The 21,643-nt window shown below is 47.3% G+C and overlaps 6 protein-coding genes across 6 annotated transcripts; 5 read left to right on the plus strand and 1 right to left on the minus strand.

The window, feature by feature from the left end:
- Positions 1–87: 87 nt before the first annotated feature.
- Positions 88–1,002, plus strand: CCR75_002622 (uncharacterized protein; the record flags this gene model as incomplete). The annotated part of the gene is made up of 1 exon (XM_067960719.1): positions 88–1,002. One exon carries the CDS (start codon positions 88–90, stop codon positions 1,000–1,002), a length of 915 nt encoding a protein of 304 aa, XP_067823465.1.
- Positions 107–2,931, minus strand: CCR75_002621 (uncharacterized protein). The gene is made up of 2 exons (XM_067960718.1): positions 2,793–2,931; positions 107–2,695 (listed from the first exon to the last, which is right to left on the minus strand). The coding sequence occupies exons 1-2, from the start codon at positions 2,860–2,862 to the stop codon at positions 1,254–1,256; spliced, it is 1,512 nt and encodes a 503-aa protein (XP_067823462.1). The 5' UTR covers positions 2,863–2,931; the 3' UTR covers positions 107–1,253.
- A 192-nt stretch (positions 2,932–3,123) lies between these two features.
- CCR75_002620 (uncharacterized protein) lies at positions 3,124–4,774 on the plus strand. Its single transcript, XM_067960717.1, has 2 exons — positions 3,124–3,252; positions 3,319–4,774. The coding sequence occupies exons 1-2, from the start codon at positions 3,199–3,201 to the stop codon at positions 4,672–4,674; spliced, it is 1,410 nt and encodes a 469-aa protein (XP_067823463.1). The 5' UTR covers positions 3,124–3,198; the 3' UTR covers positions 4,675–4,774.
- Positions 4,775–4,970: 196 nt separating this feature from the next.
- Positions 4,971–7,991, plus strand: CCR75_002619 (uncharacterized protein; the record flags this gene model as incomplete). The annotated part of the gene is made up of 1 exon (XM_067960716.1): positions 4,971–7,991. One exon carries the CDS (start codon positions 4,971–4,973, stop codon positions 7,989–7,991), a length of 3,021 nt encoding a protein of 1,006 aa, XP_067823202.1.
- A 107-nt stretch (positions 7,992–8,098) lies between these two features.
- Positions 8,099–10,714, plus strand: CCR75_002618 (uncharacterized protein; the record flags this gene model as incomplete). The annotated part of the gene is made up of 1 exon (XM_067960715.1): positions 8,099–10,714. The coding sequence occupies one exon, from the start codon at positions 8,099–8,101 to the stop codon at positions 10,712–10,714; it is 2,616 nt and encodes an 871-aa protein (XP_067823201.1).
- Positions 10,715–14,168: 3,454 nt separating this feature from the next.
- Positions 14,169–14,393, plus strand: CCR75_002617 (uncharacterized protein; the record flags this gene model as incomplete). Its single annotated transcript, XM_067960714.1, has 1 exon — positions 14,169–14,393. One exon carries the CDS (start codon positions 14,169–14,171, stop codon positions 14,391–14,393), a length of 225 nt encoding a protein of 74 aa, XP_067823200.1.
- Positions 14,394–21,643: the final 7,250 nt, after the last annotated feature.

Raw genomic sequence — 21,643 nt, forward strand, 5'->3', positions numbered from 1 at the left:
GCGTGTAAAACGAATAAAAGTATACCTTGTTGGAAGCTTTGTATTCAATGAAACGCGTTGTTCGATTTCGGTAGGTGGACACGCAATATGGCGGCCTACCGCGCTGTTGCCGGTACTACATCATCTTTAGCGCTTACTATTAAGTCTGCCGATCAGTCCTTAGAATCAATGATTCGTGCTGATGTTTCAGTCAATCACATCGATATTCCTCCGTTGCCGTCAGAGGACGCTACTGAGGTCGGGTCGGAGCATGTGAAAAAAGGAAAAGGCGTTGGAAAGCGGCTGACTGATCGACAACGTGTTGAAATCTTGGAATTGTTGGAAAAATCAGGCGGCAGTTTGTCGAATGCCGAGATTGGGAGGCGCTACGGTATCACACGTGCCGCTGTTCAGAAGCTGAAGCAAAAAGGCCCCGAGGTGCGGGCTCGATACCGCTACGGCAGCGAAGCTACTCGCGATGGACGGAAACGTGGAGGCCACATTTTAAGCGTGCCATTTGAGCGTGAAATTTTCGAGTGGGTGCGAGGACTTAAGGCCCGAAAAGTACCGGTTCCACCTTCGCTGATCAAGGAGAAGGCAAAGTTGCTAGTGCCAAAGTACGGACTGGGAAGTTTTCAGGCATCTAATGGATGGTATTATAACTTCTGTAAGCGATTTAATCTGTTCACGGGTGTTATAATGGAAGACAAGGCGCAAGTGCCTGCCGAGATTAACGACACGGAGCCTAGCTTTGACTTGGGCAAAGTGGTATTTCAGCAATCGATAATTAATAGTCATCAGCAAAACTATCAAGAAGTAGCTGCGGTGGCATTGCAGAGGACACAAGAGAATCATGAGCAGGAATGCTGCTCAGAGGGAGGTCAGTCCAAGAGTGATCGGATGCTAGCGCTTCTTGAGCAGCAAAATGCATTGCTTGAGCGGCAAAACCTTATGATTGAAGAACAAGCGAAGACAATTAAACAGCTTTATAATGTCGTTACGACAGGCAGCTCTGACTGTTAATCATTGCCGGCTTCCGACAAAATATGCCATCAAGACTGACAGAAAGATCAATAGTATGCTGTGAACACAGCAAGGATGCTGGAGAAGCCATGCCTTCAGCAAAACTCCTCAGAATTTTTTGTACGTTAAACGAGGAACCTTAACTTTTGGTCGTAAGTAGCTCACGCGTTTATCTTATTGTCCACCTCGCCGCGTGTTTTTTTTTGCATTGATTCGTAAAAAGACAGCCTGTAAGCATGAGACGGCAACTTTTACCAAGAAGGTTGGTAAGCCTGAGCAGCCTGATTGGCCATAAGGGACGCTTGAGAACGTTGCTGCAGCTCACGGTCGCGCAACTGTTGCTGACGCTGCCGTGCTGCTTCGATATTGCGCGCGACTTCTTCTTCATCGCTTTTCGCATAGTTAAAACCACAGCCTACGCAGAATTTGGCCGTCGACTTGCATCCCTTGCTGCACGTGGGGCAGTTTTTCAAATTTGGTTGTGAAGCTGGCGAAGACCATGACCCCGTCGTTGGAATTGGGGCAGGCAATGGAACGGACGTATACGATGACGAGGAAGACGAGAACGATGCCGACAAGTTTGGTGTTGAGGCTGCAACAGTCACTTTCGTTCCACAAAGAAGACAAAATTTCTGAGCTGACTTGAGTGGCTGACTGCATTTGACGCAGGCGCTTAGAGCTGCCACCAATGAGTCTGAAGCCGAGAATGAAGATGCCGAGCTGACAGAGGACGCTGGCGATGGCGCTCTCGGAGGTGGCGCTGCTTGGGAAACCTTCGTGCCACATTTAAGACAAAACTTTTGAGTTGCTTTCAGTGTTGTTTGGCACGACGTGCACTTGTGGTCGCCACTAATTAAAACCGACGACGTCGCCGATGCAACAGAAACCGATGAGTTTGTGAGAGGCAATGACAAAGGCTGAATCCCTGAAGAGGATGGAGCAGCCGACAAGGTCTTTGAATTTAATGATAGAGCTGCAGCTACCTTGGTGCCACACTGCAAACAGAACTTCTGAGTGGGCTTTAACGCGGACCGACAACCCACACACGAGTTCGACGCCGTCGTTGGCGCTGTCGTGGACGTATTCGAGCTCGTAGATGATACAGACAGCGTCGATAATCGCATGGCTTCCTGGCGCAATTGTTCTTCTTGTTGTTTCATTTCAAACGCCTGGCGCGCTTCGTCTTCAGCCTTTCGTCGATTCTCTTCCCGTCGTGCTTGTTCCTCTCGCAGCCTTCTGGCTTCTTCTCGCTGCTTATCCTTGGCTAAACGCTTTGCTTCCTCTTTTTTCATGAGCTCTTGTGCCGCTTGGGCTTCAGCTCGTAGCCTCTCTGCCTTGGCCAGCTTCTCCTGTGCAAGTCTCTCGGCCAGTTCCCGGCGTTCGCGAGCCGCCTGTGCGACCTGCAAATGCTGCTGTCTCTGAGCCTCCAGATCCTGTTGTATACGCGCACTCTCACGCTCCAATACTGCTTTTTGCTGCGCTTCATAGTCCAAAATCGCATTCTGCGCCGAAAGTCTCATTGCCTCGGCGCGGTCCCGAGCTTCTTGAGCCTGGCGCTCTGCCTCCTCCCTTTGTGGAGCTATCGCGGCTGCCTCTCGCAACTGAATGGAATCGTCTGCTTCGGATGCCAAGGCAAATTGTACGTGTCGAGAAGGGGCTGACGCGTTCGGTGCGGCTCCAGGAATTGCTTCACCTGACAGATACAAAGTCGAAATTATGATCCACTTTCTGTAAAGGCTTGAAGAAAGTCTAGAAACATTTCTGGGACGTATAGCAAGATCGATACGCACCACATTCGGGACAGAATGCTCCTTGCAAATCAGGGGCCAGGTAAGAGCCGCATTCGCCACAGAAGCCCATCGGAACGACGTCTGACTCTTTGAGTGATTACGGTGTGATTTTAAGACAAATTGACAGTTCCTTTGGCATACCGCGCACGGATTGGTAAAATTGAGATCAAGCTAAAGCGAAGTTGCCGAACCCTTTATCAAATAAGTACGAATGCACCGTTCGTCAACAAGCACTTTCATTCCCTTTCAAAGTCGATTAAGCGGTTCGCCCTCTATTGCCACGTAAGACTCAAACGCGGACAGAAACCTTCCGGCTCGAGGTCCTTCACAGATTGTTTGACCCGCTCTGTCTCATCTTGCAGCGTTCGCAAGTGTTTCTTCCTATCTGGTTTGTTTTCCTCGCATCATGGGCGCCATCGACGTGTTGAAGAAGTGGGACTTTTACAAGAAGATCCCGGAAGTACGCACGCTATAGCATGGTGAATTCGTGCCTTTATTAAATACTCACTCTGTGCATTCTGTGTAGGACCTCACGGTGAGCACGCTTCCAGGCGTCAGTCTTTCAATCGTGGGATGTCTCATCATGTTCGTGCTCTTCATCCTCGAGTTCAATAGCTACCTTACTGTAGACTACCAGTACAACATTGTCATGGACGAGGGCCTCGATCAGAACATGCGCATTAACTTCAACATCACCGTCCCTGATCTACCCTGCGAATTCGCTTCCGTGGATGTGTCCGACATGACAGGCACGCGCAAGCACAACATGACGTCAAATATTTTTAAAATTCGTCTCGACCAAAAAGGTCGCGTGGTTGGTCTTGCTGATGAAACGCAGTTTAAGCCGCGTTTTGCCGAAGACGCCGAATACGGTGATCTTCCGGATTCGGACGCCGCGGTCACTATTTTGGCCGAAGATACGTTCGAGCCGTTTTTGAAGCAGCACCATTACGTTGCTGTCGACTTTTTCGCGCCCTGGTGCATCTGGTGCAAACGGATGGAGCCAGTATGGACTCGTGTGGCCAAAACGCTTCCGTCATTGCACTATGGACAACAGGTGCGTGTTGCTTCGGTCGACTGCCAAGCGCATCCCCAGCTATGTATGAAGCAATTTATTCGCGCGTATCCGACAATTTTATTCTACAAAGATGGCGACATCTCGCCGGTGGAAATGTATTTCGGCGATCGAACCGTCGAGGCATTTCTAAACAAGTTTAAGCAGCTAATGGCGGGCGAGATGGATGCTGTCGAAGTTCGCAAAAAGGAGCTGTTTGAGCAGGATAAGAAGGTCGCCCACGAACAGGGTCGCGCGATTGCTCGCTCCGCCGTTGGCCCAGAAGGCTGCCGCCTGAGCGGCCACCTTTACGTGAAGCGAGTGCCGGGCAACTTTCACGTGCATTTGGCTAATCCGGCGTACTCAATGGACTCATCCTTGGTCAATGCGTCCCACACGGTCAATGGGCTGTGGTTTGGCGAGCCTCTGTCTCCTAGTGATACAGCTAAGCTGCCCCGTAACGCTCAGTCGACGTTGTATACTCACCGTCTAGATAATCAAGAGTTTACGTCGTTTTACAAGAATCACACGTACGTGCACTATATCAAGGTCGTGACCAACTCGTACGTGCAAAGTGATGACTCGGAGGTGAGTGTATACAAGTATACAGCGCATTCGAATGAGTACCTCGAGACGGATGATCTGCCGTCGATTATGTTCCGCTATGATTTGTCACCAATGTCGGTGCGTATTTCAGAGGATTCGGTGCCGTTTTACCACTTCATCACGTCGGCGTGTGCCATCATTGGGGGAGTTTTCACGGTCATTGGCGTTGTTGACCAGATCATTCACCAGACTGGTCGCGCGCTAAACAAGAAAGTGCTGTAATTTCGCAGGCACAAGTGCGTAATAATTTTTTTAGCACGTGGTAGATGTCTTCTTGGTAAGATTAAGCAAGCTTAATATTTTACCGCGATTTGCCCACTTGTTTCTCTGTTTGGTATAAAATCCTTGTATTGCTTAATTGTTGGTCTAAGTTTTGTTAATATCTGATTCAAATGGTAATCATCGTACCTATTTAAATCGGAGCTCTGAAATATGATTATAAATTTGTGAGCGCATTGTTGCTCCTCTATAAATAGATACAAGAGTCATTTAGCAGTGTCCATAACAACTTGAATGTAATGGACGACTCGCCGCGATCGAACAATATCTGGCACGTGGACTACAATGCGACCGTTGCTAAAGATGCAGCTATGGGCTGGCAGGGCATGGGCTTCGTTCTGGTCTTCAATTGCGTCATGTTTCTCGTAGCGCTTGCTATTTTCCAAGCAGGCGCGCGTAGTACTCGCTTTAGCCTCTTTCGCTTTGGAGCGAGCTCCATGTTGTCGGACCGAGCCCAAAAGGCGGCTCACTTAACACTTCAGAAATGGGGTGATTTGCTGTGGCGAACGCCAATCCGTGGCACAAACGTCGAGTTGCGACTGGGTCCTGAAGGCACGTACTACTTGCTATATCAGATTTACACAGCACGGTTTCTAGGCGTGCTCAGCGTGTTTGCCATGCTGGTTCTTCTTCCTCTATATCTGACTGTTGGTGCCGACACCATTCAGCAAGTCGAGAAAGCGGCGAAGGCTGCAGTAGAGGGCATTGAATCCATCGCCAGTGGGCCTACCCAAGGAATTATTTCGTTTGATATTCTTGGTCAAAATGTACCCATTGCAAGCGTAACTCGACAATCAAACGTTAGTGCGGCAGATAAAGATGGAATGGATACAAAGTGGTGGTCATTTGCTCATGCTACGATTCGAGTGATGCCACAAGAGTCGCCGTATCTTTGGGTGCCCGTTCTCACGTGTTACTTTACCACGCTCGTGTTTGTAGTATACTATCGACGACTAAGTGCTTTGGCCACAATCCCAACGCTTGATACGCAACCGACACAAGAACCCGCTCAGCGCTCGTCATCCATGATGTCAAATGCAACGAGTGTAACGACCGTCGACCCGACGGCGGGACAAGATGACAAGAGGGAAGTAATTAGTGACGAGGCGTCTTCTCCTGATGTGATTGTGGTGCCAATGGCAGAGACTGAGTGTGCGGAGAAAGAGTTCTTAACCGCAACAGGCGTAACCACAAAAGCGGCGGACTTACCCGACACAAAGCCCTCGATGGCTACACGCGCACATCTTATTGGAATGCAGCCATCATTGCTCAGCAACAGGTCCCTTTTTGTAGACCGTGGATTGCCTAAAAACCTCCGCGAGCAGCGCGTTCTGCATCTTTTAGACGAGGTGTTTCCTGGTTACGTGGAAGATGTGAGTGTCGTGTTGAATTTAGCCGAGTTTCATCGCTTGCAAGCCCGTCGTCGTTACGAGGAGATTCGACTTGCTCGCATGAAAATTTTACACAAGCTTGCTTTAAATGGCGAAAAGCCGTCGTGGTCGATTCGGTTATTGCCTGGAACTGTCATGATCCCATCGCTTCGACTTCTACTTGGCCACATATTTTGCTGCATTCGGCGGTGCTTCAAGCCTGTGCCAATGGAAGAGCAAATTGAGTACCAATCGAACAAAATCAAGTCCCTTCGAGATCAGGAAAAGCAGTCTTTATCTCGAATTTTGCATGAAAACAAAGGTGCGGGAAGAGCGTTTGTTATCTTTAAATCTGCGCGGCTTCGAGCGCGCTTTGTTCGTCGCGTACGCAACCAAAGTATCACGTCCATCCTCGCTCGGTTTCCAGATTCTTCGCAGCCTCGGCTGGTGCGGTACGTCCGTGAATTGGGCCTTACTCGGTGGCACCTGGAAGCAGCGCCGGAGCCCGACGACATTGACTGGCAAAGCGTCTCATTTCCATTTGCCAAGCGCACAGTCATGGTGCTCCTTGTCAACATCTGCATCCTTGGCGTTCTTTTATTGTTCACGTCGCCCATTGCTGTGACGTCCGCCATTTCCAGTAGCTCGTCGTACTCGACGGGTGCCGCGCAGTCGTTATCGGATTTGGTTGCGCAATTGGGTGATTTGCTACAGAAAGTATCGCCTCGGATGGCCAAGCTGCTGGCTCAGTACATTCCTACGCTCATCCTCGTGATGATCAATGCCGTGCTATTGAACGTTCTCCAGATTGCTGGTCGCATTCAACCCATTGCTACTGACTCGGCCAAGGAACGCTTGATCCTCCGAACAGCGTCTGTGTATTTGATTTTTAACACGATATTCGTCCCGAGCCTCGCGTTCATGTCGATTGATGCCGTGCTATTGTATCTTGAAGACGATGGCGAAGTACTTGGTATGCTTGGCACGCTCTTTTTGCACAACTCGGGCATCTTTTACGTCGACTATATCCTTCAGCGCTGTTTTCTCGGGACAGCCCTCGTGCTCTTACGAGCGACCGAGTACGTTAAATTCTCGTGGGCCACGTCCCGTGCTTTGACGCCTCGGGAGCAAGTGCAAGCGGTGGAAGCCGACCCGTTTTATACAGGCACACAGTCGGCGATGCAGATCAGTACGCTGACAATTGTGCTGATGTTTAGCACTGTCGTACCTTTGATTCTTCCACTCGGGACGCTCTACTTTGTGATGCAGCACGGTGTGGACAAGTACTCGCTCTTGAATGTGCGACGTCGCATCAAAGGACGTGGCAGCATCGCTCGGACAGCTACCCACGCTACGTGCGTAAGTCTTTTGCTGTATCAAGGAGCCATGAGTGGGTTTATTCTTGAACGTGGCACGACGTCACAAAGCGCTGCTGTGCTGGTGTTGCTCATGGTAACATACATTGTGGTACTGTGGGGGTATGTGCGTGACAAGGAACAGCAGCAAGACATGATTGCACGCGGACACAAGTATCCCACACCTTTACAGAGTACTGACATGCCTTCTGAAGCGACCGAGTTCCCACTGGGTCTATTAAACGTGAGTCTTCAACCATTGGATGCGTGCAAGTTAAAGGAAGGAAATAAAGACAATGAGCCGGAGGATCTAGCGGCAGCAGAAAAAGAAGTGTCAGCTGCTGTGTTACAACGATCTCTCGAGATGCTTAACGACGAGTCGTCCGCTCTGTTGATAAATCGTGAGGTGGAAGAGCCGAAGACTCTTGACGCTGACTCGGTTGATTTGTATCGAGAACCAGCTCTACGTACATCCATGCGCATGAGCTTTGGTCCACAAGATCTTGGCGATTATGGTACTTGGCGTCAAGTGTAGCATGTAGCTATCTTCTTAACGATTAATAAAAGTATGTAGCCACTTGCCTCATTAACATGATGTGGTGTACGTGAATTCACTTAACATCCGAAAAGCTCATATCCGAGATGGAGACGGAATGGCATACGCTGGGCAAGGTCCAGTACCAGAAATGGACCGTATACGGCATGAGTTGGGCGGCGGAAGGTGTTAATGATTTGAGAGGCTTTATGGCAGCCTGTGCACCTTTTGGCGGTCCTATCGCGTTGCTACGGGACGCCAAAAAACTGGTCAAAATAGCCTCGGACGCCCCCTTGGCGCGCCAGCTGCTACTTTTCAACGCGTGTGGCCAGAAACTCGGCGCAGTTGACTGGAAACCCTTCGAAGACAAGAAAGAGACAATCGTAGGCATGAAATGGACCGACGAGCTGCGCTTGCTCTGCGTCTTTGCCAGTGGCAGCTGCGTGGCTTTTAGTATGATGGGCGACGAAGAAGCGCGCTTTTCGCTGCTTCCACCCGGTGGCAAAGACAAAATTGCAACATTTGAAGCTTGGGGTGGGGGTCTGGTCGCACTTACCGAGAAGATGGCACTCGTGCAAGTGCTCGAAATCGATTCTGTTCGACCAAAAGTGTCCCTCTTACCCGACTGTGGTCTCTCGGAAACAAATCCACCAACGTGCATGGCCGTTCTGAATCCTAAATTTTTAAAATCCAGCTATCCTGAAGTCTTACTTGGAACGAGTTCAAAGTCTTTGGTGATTGTTAGTAAAGACGGCGGCGCACAGGACATGAAGCTCCAGGAGTCCATTGCAGCTCCGATTTCGGCCGTCGCGATTGCTCCAAATGGCCTCTTTCTAGCTCTCTTTACGCAAGATGGGATCTTGACAGTATTAAATACCATGATGGACAAGAAAATTTTGTCGTTTGATACGCAGAGCAAAGCAAGTCCCTTAAGTATGTGTTGGTGTGGTGAAGACTCGGTGCTTCTATACTGGCCCAGTGCAGGACTCGTGATGGTTGGACCGTATGGATCGTGGCTACGTTTTCCATACTCGGAGAGTATTGTACTGGCCCAAGAAGTGGACTGTTGCCGAGTCTACAGCGCGTCGTCCCATGATATTGTACTCCGCGTCCCCACGTGTGTGGAAAATATCAAAGGTATGGGCTCCACGGCTCCTGCTGCCATGTTGTATCAAGCGTTGGATGCCTTTGATTCCGGCGATGCCAAAGCAGACGAACACGTTCGTTATATCTTGAGCCAAAATGCCCTCGAAGATGCTATTAAAGACTGTGTCAATGCTGCGGGGAGTGAGTTTGATTATGCAGCACAGACGACGCTCATGCGTGCTGCTTCGTATGGCAAGTGCTTTGTGGATTCAGCGTTGGATGCCACGGCAGCACTTCCCGGAGGGTCGAACCCGGAAAGTGGCAACGCCATGATGGATACAGAAATGTTTGTCGACATGTGTCGGAAAATTCGTGTCTTGAACGCTCTACGTCAACAAGAGATTGGATTCCCGTTGACAGTCACACAATTTGACCGACTGACGGCTGAAGTTGTTGTCAGTCGCTTGGTCGCAATGCACCACCACTTTTTGGCGTTAAAAATCTGCGAGTACTTAAAAATTCCTACCGATCGTGTGCTTGTGCATTGGGCGTGTGAAAAGGTCAAAGCCGCGACGTCGTCGGATGTCGCGGACGAAGAACTCGTGGCACTTGTGCGCAAGAAACTCAAGAAAGCGACGTTGGTGTCGTATGCTGACATTGCCAATTGTGCCGAGCGGGCGAATCGACGACGGCTTGCGACCATGTTTTTGGATTTAGAAGAGAACGCGTCGGATCAAGTGCCGCTACTGCTATCGATGGGTGAATTTGAGCTGGCTTTGCGCAAGTCGCTCGAGTCGAACAATACGGATCTAGTTTATATGACGCTTTTCCACTTGGAGCGGACGCTTCCGTCGATGGACGAGTTTCGCTACGTTTTGAACCGCGAGCCCATGTATGCTGAAGCGGTGAATCTGATGCTGTTGTATTACCGTGAAACCAAGAGCCCGAGTAGCACAGCTCTTTGGACGGACATTGCGAGTGCTGAGAACGATTTGTTGCTTTCGTTCAAGTCCACGGACGTGGAAGAAAAGAGCACAGCGTTGAAAGACGCTATGACCAAGTACACGAATGCAAAGCTGCCGTCTCATGCCAAATTGACGGAAGAGCAGATTGAATTGCTGCAAGAGCAAGGAAAACTGGAAGAGAAACCCGAGAATATCAAGCGACGGAAACTCGTGGGGTTGTCCATCTCTGAAACAATGAAGCTGCTTTTGTGCGACAGCAAGTACGAACCTAAGCTGTTGCCTGTCGTCGCGGCATTTGCCAAAAAGTTTAAAGTACCCGATAAGCGGTTATACCGCGTAAAGATTAAAGCGCTTGCCGAGACACGGCAGTGGGACGCGTTGCTAAAGTTCTCGATGGAGAAGAAGAACCCGCCCTGTGGCTTTAAAGCCTTCGCGATCGCGTGTCTGGAGGAAGGCGAAAAGCAGCAAGCTGAGAATTACACGGGTCGCATCACGTCGGTGGATGAAAAGTTTGAGACTTTTATTCGTCTCGACATGTACAGTGATGCATTACAATTGGCAATTAAGCTCAAAGACCCCGAGAAGCTCACGAATGTGCGCAACTTGTGCAACGATGACAATCTTTGCAAACAAGCGGACAAGGCCGCGATGGATTTGGGCTTCGTGTCGTAAATGGAGAGTCCTGTATTTTGTATGTCTGAAGCAAGAATGGCCTTTTTGAGTCTTTATAAATGCAAACTGCATTGTAATTAAATAATTACTAGAGTGGTTCATGCATACAATACGTGCATCACTCAAAGGCTTCAACGTAGCCATAAATACCTGTTAGTTGACAACAAGTTATTAAATTATGTGCAAAAGAATGTTGTAGCCATCAGGTTGGCTAGTTTGTCGAAATCAATTTCAATTTAATTCCCTTTTTCCTTAAATTCACACCCTTTTTTATTTCTTATTAGGTTAACCCGCTTTCCTGTAACTAACTTTTTATCGAGATTTTGCTTTCGAAGTCATGCTCGAGTCCTAAACCTGTGCGTGTATCAAATTGTAAAGGGCAGCCCGATTAAATAACAAATGAAGAATGCTATAGATAATATTGCAAATATTGCCAAACATAATAAATATTGTAGCAGTACTGATATAGGCCTTATATCAATTGCACATTCGATGTTAGGCGCACGACATTATTTGCCCATTGTTGCTAAATACGCTCAGCAACTTGATATTTTTCTCTGCACGTCTTTCGATGGTGTTTTTAAGGTACGACTCAATGTCGTGGAATGTACGCTGATGTCCGCATCTGCTAAAGTGTGGAAGCATAAAGGTCTAATTTAGCATGCCCAGGGAAAAGCTGTCGGCTTTGTACAGATAAAGTATGCTCTTAGCGGCATAATGTATGACCTGCTGGCCGTGATACCAAAGTGAAAACATTCTTGGTAGGCTTCCGTGAAGGCCCGAAAGCCCTATCCCATTTCTTTCATTGAATTGGACAGCTTAATTCCGAAGATTTCGAGCCCGTGGAGCTCGGTAATCACAACAGGATCTAGTGTCTAAACCAAAAAAATCGGTACCGTATCCCATTGCTCACCGGCTCATGCGAGCTATGCAGAAATAGGCAAAACTGCCAGATTTCTATCGATTGCATCAAAGAGGGACACAGCAATGGTAGTTTCTTAGAGAAAAGTTAACGGCACCCCATTTTGTTGTAATGGCACCCTATCTTGGTTAACGGCCTCCCACCATTAAATAATTATAATTAAATCACAATCATTTGCCGCCCCAAAAAATCCTTTACCAAAAAGTAATTCGCATATTACGGCATTATTAACACGGGGTGTACCGCTACATGAGATTAACACTTAAAGGTGTTAATTAGTATATTATCTAAAAGATAGAGAACATTAGGAGAATATTACCTTACATGGTAATGTTCTATAGGGTTATCCATAGGTAGACATAGACCATTATATCTACTTTCTCCGCGGTCCAGTCAGCGCTGGACGCGCGCAAAGAGAAAGACAGATAAGAATTTTAGTACATATTCTGTATTAGTTTATATTTAAGTTAGTATTAAGTAGATAAACAAGAAGAACTTAATTATATCAATACAGTTTTCATTTAACCTTCTTTAAAACAAGTGTTTTTAAGAGAAGGCTTTCACTGCACGTACTAGTGTACGTGAAGTGACGTGAGGCACCACTCGCACCGAGGCAGTGCGAAGTGGACTTGTACTGAAGCAGTGCGAAGTGGACTTGTACTGAAGCAGTACAAGTCGGCAGTGCCCCGTTACACCTGGTAGCACTTTGTAGTCCGTCTAAGGACCACAGTTCCAATCATCTAACATGGACATATTAGATGATAATGGAAATACGCATCACGTTTCGCGTGATAGCTACTCCTTTCTAAGTGACATAGAAAGGAGTAGGGTCGAACGAATGAGTTCGACCGTAGGGAGCGATGCCATCGTGGCCATGAAGTCCGGTTTGGACAGAGATGCCCTCCATTCAGCCATCGCCAAGTTGATACAACATGAACTTGACGAGGCGAAGGAGAAGGTAGCCTTGCTAAATCAGCAAGGCTCTCAACAGGCAGAAATGTTGAGGTCACAGCAGGTACGGACCCTTGCACCTGGGATGACGCACACGCGTCGTCCGGAACCCTTGCGATTGACATCTCTAAGCATACGATAGTCGAAGAAGACTCCATTTTAAGATGGTTGTCGAGCTGGACGATGCCATAAGGGCTCGTCACATCGTCGACGAGAAAATGCAAGTCGCATTCGCTCAGTCAATTTGGCAGGTCGTGCCAAACTTGGGCACTAGGCCTTACGTTGCGCGATTCATATGTCTTTGGGTCGCTAGAGGCTTCTAAAGCCCGGCTCAAACAGACGTTTGAACCGCCTAGGGCTGAGTTGAGAGCTCGATCGGAGCTTCTGAAACTCAAGCAAGGCTAGCGTGATGTTCACGCTTATACCCAACACATACGAATCTTAGCGAGTTGTATCACGAACAATCCAGTTCATGAACACACGTTGATTACGGTATTCATGCAAGGTCTTACGGATGGTCCCGTAAGACCCACCTGTTCCGCTTGGAACTGGATATCCGTTGCGGAACATGAGGACTTTAGCTTAAGAGAGGCTCAAGCTAGTTCGTCATCATATCGTCCTCCAAGACGACACGAACTGGAAGGTCCAGAACCTTTGGACCTCTCTTATGTCGAAAGCGAGAAACCTCGCTACTCAGGCTACAAGCGATTGCCGAAATGCAATCGCTGTCAAAATTTAGGACACTAAGCTCATGAGTGTAGTGCTCCACGCCCAGTACCGAGAGGTACTGAACGTAATTATGGACCGAATGCCAAAAAGGGCAACGGTCGCGGGTCCGACGTTGTTGCGAAATCGCAATAGCGAGGCGGACCTCCAAAAAAACGGTCGGGGTCAGTAGGGGCGCGACGCCTTACAGATCCAGCAACCTCAAGAGAATTTGCAAATTTCTTGACTAAGGTTGCTCCAGACACACAATCATTATGTGTCTCTGTACCTGGTGATGAGGTATCCCTCATCACCTTTAAATTAAAAGTGACAAACCATTTTTCACTTAGAGCCCTAGTGGACTATGGAGCGTCGAGTAACTTTATCCGTCGCCAGTCGCTAGAGGGTCGTAGGCTCAAATATGTTGAGCGCGACATCCCTCCAACGAGGATGACGGTGCGTCTAGCAACAGGTGCATCGATAACAGTAATGAAACGCGCAGTGAAATTTCACTTTTCTGTAAAAGATTTACAGTCGAACTGGATTTGGATGACAAATTTGATGTAATCCCAGGTCTACCTTGGCTCAGAAAATATGAGCCAAGGATCAGCTGGCAGCATCGATCCGTAAAGATGCCTGCCACTAGTTCATCAGATGGTCATCTGATGAAAGTCTTGTAGCGTCCACAAGCGTGTGGATGTACTACAAGTGAGTGCGATGGCCTCACTGTGGTTCGGTCGTTAGTACGACTGCACAAGATCACAGGGTGATGACTAATCACGCTGTGGAGTCAACTGCCGGCGGCTGTGCAAGGAACGTGCTGAAGTACGAAGCCTGCTTCAGGAAGCGGGCAGCCTAAAAGAGCAGCTTATGGAGATGCCCGCTGAGACCGAATTGGCATCAGTTAGGGAAGATTCGATTTTTCAAGTGTTGCGGTTGCGGCACGTCGCCATGCCGGCGCCAGGGAGCTGTATGGCGCTTGCGGTGGTACAAGCACTGGCCAACGACGACCTAGCGCAAGTGGTGAATGGGAAAAGAAGCTTGAAGCTTTTGTGCGCTGGAAAATTAAAACGGGCTCGTCAGACTAAATACGACAGGTAGTGCTAATATTTCTAGCTGTTATATAAGAGGAAAACTTTCGACTGAAAGAAGCAAATGAAACAGGTACTGTTGTCATTTTCCTGTTTAAGTTGACACTTTGAGCCGCGGAAGTTATTGGGGACTGTGTCCTTCAGCAGAGCTATTGGGCGATAGATATATGGTATGATGCAATGATCATCAACCCTGACGGATTGAGAGGCACACTATGATACCGTTTTTAATTTTGTGCGTCACTTGGTTATTCAATAAGATTTTTTGTTACACTTCGCTTGGGAAATCGCAATACCATGCCCTAGCCAATTTCCAGCAAAAAATGATTTTTGTCCGTGTCAAACATCCCAGTTTACCTAATCGCAATTTGAAAAGCAAATAAATCCACTTGTCTACCTAATTGCTCGGGGCCAATTTGACGGTTTAGAAAAAGAGATGTGAGATTTTTCGCACTTCTACGGTACTGCAACGAAATACCTTGGATAAGGAAAGGGCGTCTCCGAAATCTCCACAAACAATTTTTGTGGAAACATGCAACCTCAACAGAACGCAGTCGTCATAAAGTTGAACCGGGCATTTTGTACACACCGCGAGCGGCCGACGGGGTCGGCTTGGTCTCGGTAACAGTGGCTGTTAAATCACAACGAATCAAACACGCTCTTCTTTGGCTTATACAGAGGTGCGGCGGGGCGTGGGAATTTTGGACGTTTCGGGAGGCTCAAGACGACGCCTCTATCGTAATCACACCACTAAACCCCCTTCATTTCCGCAGTCAACGGAGCAAGATACGGGGTAAATCGTTGCGGGCTGATATTGTGCTTGGCTATGGCCGTCGGGAATGGAGCATGAAGCCTTACAGAATCGGCATGGTCATCATATGCAACGGCTCCTCTCGCAGACCACGTGCTGGAGGGACGGAGTCCGGTTAACGATTTGGTCAGCGGAGCCGTTACCGGCAGTTGCATGGGAGATAACGGCCGTGACCAAACGGTATTGGGCAATGTATTCGCGGGCAGGAATGCATAGGCAGCGCCGAAGGTCCAGCACTCGAACAAGTCAAATGAATTGAGACATGAAGGAACGCCTAGCGAACGAGATTCAAGGAAGATACCGGTTGTCCAAAATGGACAACATGATGATCCTAGGTCAAGCAGAGAATCGACCGTAGAGGATTAGAGGACTGTGATAGCGCAATCTCAGTCAGTGCGAACCGGTCGCCTTGAAAACAAAAATAGAACCGAGTCAGCAGGTGATTTCGTGTTGACTAGAGAAGCATTTGCCCGTTTCGTACAGGGTTCCGTCGCTGATGCGGTGGACCAACAGAAACGGAACTCTGACAAGAATGTAAGAGCAAACATACATTCAGTTAAGATTACTAACCTAGTTCTACTGTCTATGGTAAATTTATCAAAGCACGTTGTGGCGAATGTAGGCAGTAATATATTACTACCCAGATATATCGGCCCGTTTCGTGTATAACATCGCCAAGGCAATGCATGCACGATCAAGCTGCCTCGTAGAACGCGTTCGCATCCTATGTTTTATGTTGAGCGTCTCCACCCGCGCCATCAGTACGAGGCTTCTTCCGATTCCGGATAACACCGGAATGGTCAAGGTATTGCCTGATGGTTCCGAGCCAAATACTTATTGTCACGGAACAGAGTCTGATTCTCTTGAACTAGACGATCCACTCTTTCTTCCAAGGAAAAGATCTTCCGACGAGCTGTCAACAGGTCGTTTTAAAGGGACGGATGTATTCTTTCGGTCCCCAGTTGTTCAGTCGCAACCTGCGCACAACTTTTCAACTGGTCACGAGATACATTGTCAACAATCACCGCTTACTCGCGACGACGGGTTTGCTCGTTTAAAAGAAATTTCCTATATAATAAAGGGTATGATCCAAATCACGATGGTGGATCGGGCTCGTCAAACGAGGCGCACCCAATCCTTCCCCCTCCACATCCATTGATGGATTCAGGTGGTGAGAAATGCTTTCTTGTTGAAAGTTTCTTAAGCCACCGTGAGGCTAAGGGGGTTCGAACGAGTTATCTCGTTCGTTGGCGAGGGTATCCACTCTCGCATGATAGTTGAGAACCTCGTTCCCTACTGATATTAAACGTTCTAGGTCTCCTCTTGCACTACGACGAGACCCATCCTCCTCGGTAGAAGGTCCATCGGAAAACGGGTGCTTCCCGCGCTTGTATGAGCTTTTCAATCCCTTGACGCATCTCGTTAGAGATGTGAGTCTTCCAATGGGGGTCTTTAAAAGGCTTGCAACCTTAAAACAGCATGGGCATGAGACCCCCAAGGAATCCCTGCCTCTCTAGACAAACAGTATAACTTATAGCGTGCACCGACTACGGTCCGTTTCTCGAACCGTTCACGGAATGCATTCAGCTTGTCAAGCCAGAGCTCACGGCCTATGCTTTGCAAATTCTGTTACAAAGTCTGTCCAAGCTTGAAACAAAGATTTGACATCCTTTGCCCGTTTGCAAGTGTACCACCGATGCCGGTAAAAGGCATCGATGAAGAATTCTGTGTCATCCTCACCAGGCTTTTAGAGCCTGGACGAGTTGAATAACGAAATATGATATCGATCAGTGGTCATACCAGACCAACGAATGAGATTTCTCTTACAGGGTTACCAAGGATTCTTTTCGGGGACGAACCGCAATTATTGCGGTCCCTCTACTGATGGCTCATGTTAACGTTAACGTTTACTTGGCCTAAAAGCGATCCTAAGATTCACTCGTTTTCTGGTGATGCAAACTAGCACCAGCAGCAGCAATTTTTCTTTCGCGACCACGAAACTCCTGGTGACGCATTCTAACTTTACAAGAGTGATCATGGCCTTCGGAGTCATCTCATGATGACTCCCCACCAAAGTGGTCCGACAAGTTAAACAACTTCTTTATCACCTCTCTGGTAGTCACGTTAGAATTCAAAGGTTTTACATACTCGGCCCCCGGGTGATCCGGTGGCCTTCTCAGTCGCCACTGAGTCGGGCGATGCGGGTGACTTGGACCAGTCACCTACAATTGGTACTGTTTCCGTCATCTTCAATGTCAGTTATAGATGACATACCCTAGTCACCTCCAATGGGAGTAGGAGGTGACATGTCCGACATATCCCCCGCAGTAGACGCATTAGCGTCTACTGAAACATTTGCCTTGATGACAGCTACACTGGTCCGTGTAGCTGCTAGCTTAGCGCCTCGCGGTCCACGCGCACATACTTCTTGTCGCCATCTTGATGTCGGTGAAAATCAAGAATGCAAATAAAATCGGTATTTTTTAAAAAAATATATTGCAAATTAAATCGTTTTTTTTACTAAAACCTATAATACTATTTATAGGAAAAGAGTTAATAATCTTTCCTGTCACCTTACATCAATCACTTTAGTGACTGTTGGTTAAGGGGGGGCAACGGGGTGTCTAGTTACATATGTATTATTTCCTACAAGAGGAAATAAGCAAAGAAGTTAGAAATTATTATCTTTATTTAGTTTAGCTTAAATAGTTCCAATAATTCCAAATTTGATAACATTGATGCAATAAATTATTAGCTCTATTGATTGGTTAATTTCAGTCTGAATTAACCCCGCCAATCCGTTCAAGACACGATTGTGCGGTGCGCAAGGAGGCGCCATACTTAGTTAAAAAAATAATACAATAAGTTCAGTGGCAGACAGAAGTTCGTTACGTAGGAAACTAATTATATTAATACAGTTTTACTTTCCCTTATTCGAAATCCATTAATTTACTTTTGGTAGCTAAGGACGCTTAGCTACTTAGATACCTTCCTGTGTACTTTTGCGTACGTGAAGTTTCGAGGCACCCACCTACACTGTAATCAGTGTAAGGCTAACAAATACTTATCAGTTCTAGTGTAAGGTGGTCTGTTAAGTCGTCCGCCTCTCAGCTAGACGGGACTGTACAAATGCTCCAAACTGTTATCAGTACTAGCAAAGGGTGTCCCGTTACATCTACATTATCAATATACCAAGCCTTCTTAGGATTGTCCTCTAGTAGGTAAGATTTTCTTAGCTGCTTGAAACCTCTGTTTGGATCATGAAGGTAAATTATCGGAGGCACCTCAGTGGTTATTGGGTAATACTTAGGCAGGACTAGAAAAAGGTGCCCCATTACATCGGTAATTAAGTGGAGGTAACGCCGAGTTTCTATCCCACAGCATATCAGAGTCGTGCCCAGAAGGCTATTATAAGAGCTTACCTTACTTTTAAGAAACAAGACGTTTATAGAGAAGATCGAAGTGATTTACACCGGCAACAGCAAGAATCAAATTCGTTGTCAAAATGGTTATTACTTCAGCTGTCATTAGTCGTGGAACGTTTCAATGGAAAGTAGAGTGTACTCGTCGTAAGGGATGATGGTCACGACAATGGCATAGCCTATATGGGTCCTAATTTAATAAGTCATTGACCGTGTACCCGTATTGACAGTTCACGTAGCAGTTTAAAACATTTTAGAGCGATGAGGTTACTCGTCAGTTCAGGCGGTCAAGCAATAAAGCTTGAAGTGCTGATGCACTTTAGAGCCAAAATCTTCGAAGCAAGAAACACAAACAATTCTAATGAGGCAGTCGCAGATAAGTTGGCGACTGGTTCGATCGGTGGTGTTAGTATGCGTCACCTGAAAAGGAGTGCTAAGGATCGCACTGAGTTTTAACATTAGCCAACGGGAGAGGGAATCCAACTTTTTCCAGTTTGCTCCTCAAATTTAGTCTTAGTTGCGTCTCAAAGGGCAACCTATGTCGTTGGTCTGGTCTGATTAACGATCGGTACCATGTTACGTCGTTCGACTCATTGAGGCTTCACAAGCTTGGTGATGACGATAGCAATTCTTCGTCGATGCCTTTTCCGGCATCGGTGGTACATTTGTATGCTGGAAAGGATGTCATTCTTCAGTTCCAAGCTTGGAAGCATTTATACCGAATGTGCAAAGCATAGACCGCGAGGTATGGCTTCATAAACAGGATGCTTTTCGTGAAAGGTTCAGGAAACAGACCGTAGTCGGTGCACGCTACAAGCTGCACCGTTTGTCTAGAGAGGCAGGATTACCTTGCCTTTCGTAGGAGGGACTCATGTCTGTCTTTGCTGTTTTAACGGTACAAGTAATGACCCTAAGGAGGCATACTCGATAAACGATGCTCATTGGAGGGCGCTCATCCCTTGTGCGATGCACGAAGGGATTGAGAACCCCCAATCGGACCATCAGGCTCGCAAGATTGAAATTTAAAGGAATTGACGGGAGTCTTTGGCAGACGCCTTTGACAATTCCGGGGTGATCTGAGATCAGAAGAAGCCTCGTATCGAAGTACCATTGTAAGTACGCCGCTAAGCCGAGGAACTTTCGAAGTCCCTTTAAGACGACTGGCATAGGCCAGTCGGCGATCGCATTTATCTTTTTCGTATCAGGCCTTACATCGTGTTTACCCACGATGCACCCAAGAGGGGGTATTTCACTTGCAGCGAATATACACTTCTTGAGATTTGCATACAACTTATGCTTACGCATAAGTGTAAGAATTTTTCGAATGTACTTCAACTTCCGACTTGTCTTACGCATTATAGCACCTTCCAAAGAATGGAGCAAGCAATTGCACTTTGTGGAAGTGTCCAGTTTGACTCCGCGAGAATGCGCAGCGGTAGAGACCGCAAACGGCGCACCAGATTCATTGACGAAAAGATAGTACTCTTTGACACACCATGAATGATTACGTCTTTTTGTTGTATTGGCGTTTGACTCGGTACCGCTGCAGCGTTCAACTTATTGAATGCATGCATAATCCGCCATCCTCCTGTTGCTTTACGCCCACAGAAAGTCGGAGAGGTATGTGAGGACGTTTTTTCCTTACATGGCTGCTAAGCGATCGGTAAAAAAATTGATTTTTTGATCGCTAACGCTTTGCTCACGAGGAAATGGTCATTGCTTCATGACACAATATTGTGAGCCTGGAATTAGTTGTTTTCGTGTTATGTGCCTTTATCTTTAGGCAACTCGCACGGTACTGATTAAGGAAAGACATCCTAATTTTTTATATCAGTATATAAAGGGTTTGTCTTCAATGACTTTCAGGAATGGGACGTAAAACGTTCAATCCGTGTCTTCTCATCGAGAACGCTTCCGTCCATCGATGAGCTAATGAGATCCCGTTCGTTCTCAGGCAATACTATTGCCGACCGAATCACGCAGATTTGCTTGACTTTGCCACTACGAAGATCACAGAAGAACCGTTTCAGATCTAGCGTTGGCAATTGAGTTATCTTCAAAGCTAACTTCGGAGGCGCTATAAGGTCAAGTGTATAAGCGCCTACACTTGATCCATTGTTTACTAAGACATTTATTGTCTCAGTATGCTCTTTGGATTTTTTCCCAAATGTACCTGGGAACTTTTGACCACAGGTTTCCAGGGACTTATTCCCACAGAAATTGCTTGGGGAGTATCCTCCCCAACTGCCTCTAGTTGTGGTTGCGCTACCACAGCATGATCTTACGCGATCGTCTCTCCAGTCGATCTAGGACTTTGGCACTGTGTATTGTAGACTGGCGTTTAAACTTTTCTTGGATGTTGCTTTTAAAGCAAAGATTCCTGTTTCGTACTACTCAACTTATTCGAGTGGTCGAACTTCGACGCTGCCTGTGCTTGTGCACAGCTGTCGGTAACTATGTCCACGTCACAATGGTGGACCTTCGACGCTGCATGTGCTTGTGCACAGCCGTCGGGATCTAACTCCACGATGTGTTGGGTATTCACACTGAGGTCTTGTGCAGTCCTGCTGAAGACCGACCCACAAGTACCGCCATCGCACTCACTCGTAGGACATCCACATGCTTGTGGACGCTCCAAGACGTTCATCAGTTGGCCATCTGATAAGAAACAGGCATTGTCACGGCTTGATGCTGCCAGCTTATGCATGGCTCTTACTTTCTGAGCCATGGCAACCCAAGGATGACGTCAAATTTATCATCCAAATTTAGTATGATGAAATCATCATCGTACTTTAACGTGCATTGGATACCAACTACACGTTTATTTACTGTTACAGATGCGCCCGTTGCTAGGCGCACTGTCATCCTCGTTAGAGGGATATCGCGCTCAATAAATTTGAGTCTGCGATCTTCTAGCGATTGGCGTCGAATAAAGTAATTCGACGCCCACCATCTACTTGGGACTTTAGTAGCAATTTTTTTGCCACTATAGCTTTCAGGGATATGAGGTTAACTTCATCCCCTGGG

This window comes from Bremia lactucae, linkage group LG8 (assembly GCF_004359215.1).
Source record: "Bremia lactucae strain SF5 linkage group LG8, whole genome shotgun sequence".
Taxonomy (NCBI): Eukaryota; Oomycota; class Peronosporomycetes; order Peronosporales; family Peronosporaceae; genus Bremia; species Bremia lactucae.